Raw genomic sequence first — 6,868 nt, 5'->3', positions numbered from 1 at the left:
GTCTGGGATCCTCTGGTTGTGTCAGGGAATCAGTGGTTTTGCTCAGGCATGAACCCCAGTAGGACAAAGTTAGAGAGGATTTTTTTCATAAGAGTTATTTTTTGGCTATTTTACATACCCTGCTTCTAATATATATTTTTCTTCAAAATAGGTAATATTTGGGAAACTATATTAGAAATTGAAAATATAAAGATGTTTTTCTGTTCACTGTAGAGGCTACAATAAGCCCTATTATTATAGATAAATAAATGTAAAACCAACCGTTTTTTCTTAACGACAAACAGACAGATTAGTATAAATATTTTTAATTTTTATATTTAACATAAGTGGAAAATAAGCAGGGATGTATTTTTTTGGATAACTGGTAAATTAAATAAAATGCTTTTGAGTAAAACGGACAGAATTGTGTCCCATAATCCAAATAACATGTTCAACCCTGTGTAAAATACAAACAAAATAATTTAACACAGAAAACAAACCGCCTCCCCTGTTGGTAAAGGAAAGCATTTTCAGTTGTGTACCTGGAACATATTCTGATTAAAAGGGTGTTACAGAGCAAACGTTTTGAAATAAGGCAAACAAAGGCATTTTCTCTGTATGTCGCATACAAACAAAAAATACCATAATATATTTTTTTACTATGATACCCCTTTAAAATAATTGAAATTGAAATTACGACATAAAGCTGTTTTTAAAACAAACATAGACTGAATTGAAAATGCTAGGGTTTAATACCGATGAATGGTATAGTCTAACTATATTCGTTGTTAAATTCGACTTAACATTAACAGAAAATGCACTGTATATCCCGGTTATTTATAACTCTTCTTGGAGAACTTCCCTTTACCCATGCACGTTATGGGCCGTCCTGCTTGGAGCTAACAGAAATAAATAGATTGTCCGAGGATCCAGTCCCAAATTGAACAAAAATCGCATTTCTTTCCGTGTAAAACACCGATATATTTAAGTCAATTACTTCCTAGTCATTGATACCCCAGCGCGGATGCTGTTGTGAGTCTTTGCCCGTAAAGGGCATAGGGTGAGTAGTAGTGTCCTGTGGCTCCTGGCATTGGCACTGGCGCACCCCCTGAAGGTAGGGGGCTTTTGGAGTATGGATGGTAGCGACTGCTGCTGAGTCCCAATGGGTGGTGGTGTGGGCTGCGCAGGGTAAGTGGGCTCGGGGAAATTCCTGTAGGAGGCATGTGCATGTGACAGGCCATGGCAGCAGCTGCCAGAGAGGAAGAGCTGGGGTATCCCGGTAGCAACTTGTCTGCGGCCCCTGGAAAGGCTGTATGAGTCCGCAAGTGACCTAGAAGCTCCTCTGAAGAAGAAAAGCGCTTATCGCAGGGGCCTGTGGCCGATACCCAGTTACAGACATGGGGTAGGGGATCGTTGGGCAACATGAAACCATAAGGATACAAATGGTGGGATGGTGGGGATACCCCATGGAGGGCGTGACTAGGGTATACCAAAGGGTATCCAGATTTGAGATCATGCGCACACGTTGCGCCTGCGCCCAGCTGAGAGGCACAGTGGTAACCGAGACAGTACGGGTCCCTGCAGAGGCTAGCAGTCATCACAGAGGGAGGAGAGGCCCCGGTGAGAGGACTAGAAGATGCGGACTTGCCTGTGCACCCCAGCGTGCTTAGTTGAGCCCCCACCAATGAACTCCCCTTGGAGGGATCCAGAGAAACCCCATGAGCCAGGAACTGCGGAGGGTACCCAGTGTAAGCCCCAGCTAGGGTGGCCGGGTAGGACATGCTGGCAGGTGACAGTGGGAAGACCGTGTGACCTGGTTTATAGGGTGACACAGGTGCCACAAGCCCAGAGCCTAGCACAGAGCCTGAAGAGGAGGAAGAGGAGGCTGATGTGGGTGATGGAGCAGCGGACATGCTCTTACATCCTGCCGTACCCTCGCTGTGGGTGGACAACTCTGCATTTAGCCGTCCATGCGCACCGCCATCAGGGGGCGCAGTCTTGGCACACTGTTCCACCTCTTTCTTGTCTGAGCATTCCATGGAGGCCTTGGGCTCTGAGGGCGGGGGTGGTGTGCGAGGTGATCCAGGACTGACAGTCCGAGGGGTGAAGGGTGGGCAGGCAGCGCTAGGTACACGGAATCCGGACTTGTCACTTGCTGACTGGTCCTTCTTATCTGGGGGCTTGGAGTAGGGTTTGAAGCTGGACTTGTCTTCTGCCCCTATGTCGCTAAGTTTCAGTGGTGCGGACTTTGACTCTTTATCACTTCCCGCAGAGGCGCCAGTAACTGATGAAAGCTTGGAGGGTGCAGGGTCTGGCTTCCCGATCTGTGAGCAGGTCTGTGCCAGGAGTGCAAGGGGACTCTTCTTGGCGTCCAGCTGACAGGGAGGCAGAAAAAAAGAGTCAACAACGGTTGCCAATAAAGTACTAATTCAAAAGCATTGTGAAACATCTAGCTTTTTAGCAGACATAGTACCAGCGCCTTTTAACTTTCATATCCACGCTTGAATAGACAAGCGAAGTAGATTGAAAGTGTCATTATTAAAGGTTCCAGTCGGCAAGGTGACTGTACAGGTTGTGCCACATACCGTATCATTACTTTGTGTTTTTATTCTGTGCCCACTATGTGGGTGTCCATACAAATATCCAAGTGTTAAGTAATTTACCCTTCATTTCATTCATCAAATATAGATCAAATATATTTTTGCCGTGACATGCCGTTAGTACTTAGCTACTTACGTATTTACTGTGAAAAATACTGTGACACTGTATCTTTTAGTTTCAAATCTAAATAGATAGAAATAAGTAAAAACCGAGTTTCACCGAACCGACAGAAAAGGAGACATAATATAATTCATTCGTCAGTGGTAAAATTAAACTAAATTATTAACCTGAATATGAAAATATTATGAAAATATTATGAAATTTTAGGTCCGCGTTTAGTCCTTCTAAATATCACTAGGGCAACATTACTACGATGTTACACTCGGCACCTTTGATCATAAAAATCCTAAAAGGGGAACAATGTGAATATCACCCTATAATTGCTTTTCAAATATCTAAAACATATAGTGATATTTCCCTTCCGCGCAGCTTATATTTTCTACAGCCTTTGGGAACGCCAATAGCTTTAAGAGGGGGCAGTCGGGTCAATAAAAGCAACTTCAAACATGTTCAAAATGTAAATTAATGTTGTGTACCTTACTTGATGTTATGGCTTCGTGAAATCTAAAGCGTCGTGACTGGCTGGCTGACTGGCTGTCCAGCGTGGCAAGGACAGCAAGATCAACACACAAGGCACAGCCAAAGGTAAAAAAAACGATACAGCCCCAAAAGAAAAAAAACTACAAACCACACACGTTACACATAAAAGAGAGATGATGATAGACAGACGGACAAACAAACAGACAGACTAGGCTTAGGAGACACGGCTACATAAAGCTTGCATTGCACATTAGTCATTCTGGTCCCTAGTTCTACTCTGTTGCCCCAGATTCTTACCTCAATAGGGCTAACTGGGGTGGAGGGCAGAGGTTGAAGGTATTCGGGGTGCAGGATGTGTCCGCTCCGGGCTGTTAGCATCTTGAGCACCTTAATAGGGAGCCTTTCGGCCTGCCGCAGGGGATCGCAGGGAGGGACGGCGTGGACAAAGGCTCTGCTGGAGAATGCAGCTTTTCCGTCACTTTTGCCTCTGCTCTCTGGGTTAAAGTGACTAATTCGACTTCCAGAACCCAGTGGCGAGTTGATCATGTCCCCCAGACAGACATTTGGGAGCAGGGAGGTGAGATATGATCCACGGGTGCTAGACCACGGTTGCGCCGATGAGATTAGCCAACTATGACACAATAGAAATAGTGATCAGTGCGATCGGATCGATTTTTAGACTAGCTCAGCGATTCGGTGAGAAAATACAGATTGCACTGGGTAGTGATCAGGCGTGCCTCCCTGAAGCAGCAACGCAATGTGTTCTAATCCAGAAATGCTTACTAGAAGCTATAACGCAGTACATTCGTACACAACACTGGCTACTTTCAGCTACAATGTAGGTTGTCCATATCCAGTAGAGGCGCCTTATACATTTCAACCTAATATTATTCAGGAATTCCAGCTACTATATTGGGATCTAATTGCCTGTGCTTGTGTTTTTTTCTTGCGTAGACTAAATCTAAATAGAACGAATCATTGTCCTGCCGAGACACACTTTACAATCCAGCTCTGCATTAGGCCACACCACAAACTATCCCTCCAATACAGCGTGGTCGCCGCAGCCACTCCTCAAGCAGAGCTCACAGTGCGAGTCGTAGTGCTGCCAGGATGAGTACTGCCAAAGAAACACACTTCAAAAGCCTCTGAATTAGTGCAGAGATTAAAGCCTTTGCCGCCTTCCAATCAAATGGGACCCCGAGGTGATTGGAGGGTCAAGGGGATGTGACGTCCCTATTCTCTCTGCCTCTAATCGTCTTCTTTCTCTTTCATATTACTCCCTCCCACTAGTGGATTATTCTCTTAGCCGAAACTACTGACTTTTATTTTATGGTTCATGTCTTCAGCCGCTTGTTATTTGTAAAGTGTTTTTTGTATACTTAGAAACTGGATAGGGAAACAAATTAGTAAACACTGTCACCATGATTTCCCTTGTTAATGCGTTTACATAAATTACATTAACATTTGTGCAATTGACCTTTGGCAGAAAAATTACGAAAAGCTATGATAGCTCCTGCCTGGTTTGACACTAGCTGATAACCATGTAAAGTACAGTACTTCCTTGTTCTACTAATCTGTTTGGAACACAGGACAACGCTTGCATCACAAACTATGTGGTTTAGGCCCTAACATAGTAGGTCCAGTCCATTTTATATTTTTGACCATTTTCTTAAATTTAAATTTACACTTAACTGTTTTGCTGATGTTTCAGGCTTGCAATTCAGTAATCCAGTTGCAGAACTGTTACAATTTGCTACATTAGTTGATATATTTCTCAGAAGCATCTGTGGGAAGCTTGCAACTATTGTATCAATTATAACAGTATTTTTTGATGAAGCTCAGGGATTATGCTCAGCAGAGCCAAATATAAGAAATGTATCAACCAATGTATCATATTAGAACCTTTTACAGAGTAGTTGACTCCTCTATGGAGAAGTGAGAAGGTGAAAAAAGAAAATGTAAACTTCAATATTAGAAAAAATAGAAAGCACATTTTAAAAGTCTTTACAACTGTACTGTAAAACGTTTTTGGAAGGTAAAAACCCATTTACTATTTTATACTAGGCATGCTGTGGGTGAGAAGGCTAGAAAGGAAAAAAATAGGCTAGAAAGGAAACAGTGGAATATAGTATGGATGCAGGGAGTGTGCTTAATTCAAATGAGAAGAGGGCCATATATCAGCATTTTATGCTGAAGCATTTGCAACTGTAATTAACCCACATCTTGGTACCTATCAATTAGTTTGATGACTTTAGGGTAGATATTGAAAGCAATGTATCTGTGCTAGCCAGTGTGTGACATGAAAATGAATAAAAGAATCCATGCTGTTATATGTCAGTCTTTGCATTTGGTGCTGGACAGGTTAGTTATTAGTGGGTTGTTATTTAAGTTATAAATAAAAGTTATCTAAAGTAAATGTAAGGTTACACATTCATCATTTAAAAATATGCATTACACACATTTGTTGAGTTAGTAAAATCTTTGATAGAAAATTACCTATTACTATAAAAACTGGATAATAGACTTAGTAGATGCAAGTCAGCAATATACTGTATTATCCTACATTAATAGGATTATGGACTGAAACAAGGGAAATTCATTTCCACAGTATACAGTATCCACAGTATACAAGAACATTGTACTAAGCTAATAAAGATAATGAATAATCTCTGTTATGACAATAGACTGGACAAGTTGATATTGTTGACAATTAAGTAGAGAATCCGCTCCTCCGCTTTTCCTTTGTTGCTGCTATGCCTGCACTCAGAAATATTGCCCCTGCTCGGGTGCATGTATGTGTGGCAGATTTCTGTGCTATTCTGTCTGCACCCGGGCAGCAACAATGCTTCTGGGTGCAGGGACATCGATCAGGACAGCAGCAGCAGAGCAGTGGATTCTCGGCCTGTGTTTCTCTGCAGGTCGAGAGCCACCTAGTCTGGCACTAGGGCACTGCTACATCTAAGGGTAATCACATAAAGTTTATTTGATCACAACTATGTATGTATTTGTTGAAAAAACACAATAAATAATAAGATTAAGATGAAGAATAAGATCACAGAGGTGCTTTAAGGGAAGATTTGGCAAATTCTGGCACTGCTGGGCAGGGATCACTCTGGAATGCTCACTTTGAAGTTCCTGGATGATGTCCACCTAAGGCCCATGGACATGGAGCACTGATTTCGCTGCTGTCAGTCTTTGTTTTTTGTTCGTCAGGAGGATGCCACCTAGGATGCCACCTAGCCACCTGTTCTGAATGCTCTAAAAAGAGTGGGAAGAAGTTACAGTAACAGGATCTCTTTACTTTCGCTAGATCTTGTTTCTGTCAGAATTTTTCACAGCTCTGTGATGGAGGATGCACTTTCTGTAAAGGCTACTGAGTCGTAGGAAGTTACTCCTCATAGATGAATAAAAAATGCTAAGCAAAGGACACAAATTTGGTCTCCAGAAAATTCTTCATCCTCGGAAGAGCAATTCATACAAAATAAGAAAAAGAAAAAATATAATATTCAAGACTTTTCCTCAGACTTCTGCTACTTGTCTAACCTTCCCCTCCCTGCAGAGCTGCCCATGCACTTCCTGCTGTGCATCAACTCTTCAGACACGATGTCCAGGGCCCCTCCAGGGATTACAGCGATCCTCCTGCAACAAAAATGGTAAGTGCACATTTTTTTAAACACTTACGCACACA

At 42.5% G+C, this 6,868-nt stretch overlaps 1 protein-coding gene across 1 annotated transcript; it reads right to left on the bottom strand.

Annotated features, from left to right (window-relative positions):
• Positions 1-289: 289 nt before the first annotated feature.
• LOC108703986 (zinc finger protein 503) lies at positions 290-4,385 on the bottom strand. The gene is made up of 2 exons (XM_018240315.2): positions 3,478-4,385; positions 290-2,354 (listed from the first exon to the last, which is right to left on the bottom strand). The coding sequence occupies exons 1-2, from the start codon at positions 3,724-3,726 to the stop codon at positions 984-986; spliced, it is 1,620 nt and encodes a 539-aa protein (XP_018095804.1). The 5' UTR covers positions 3,727-4,385; the 3' UTR covers positions 290-983.
• Between the last annotated feature and the right edge of the window lie 2,483 nt (positions 4,386-6,868).

This window comes from Xenopus laevis, chromosome 7L (assembly GCF_017654675.1).
Source record: "Xenopus laevis strain J_2021 chromosome 7L, Xenopus_laevis_v10.1, whole genome shotgun sequence".
Classification (NCBI taxonomy): Eukaryota; Metazoa; Chordata; class Amphibia; order Anura; family Pipidae; genus Xenopus; species Xenopus laevis.
This window is presented reverse-complemented; position numbering and strand designations above follow the sequence as displayed.

Coding starts and splice junctions, on each gene's coding strand:
- LOC108703986 (XM_018240315.2), bottom strand. CDS start 3,726: ATGATCAACTCGCCACTGGGTTCTGGAAGTCGAATTAGTCACTTTAAC. Junction 2,355..3,477: donor CCCCAGTTAGCCCTATTGAG/GTAAGAATCTGG, acceptor CCTCCCTGTCAG/CTGGACGCCAAGAAGAGTCC.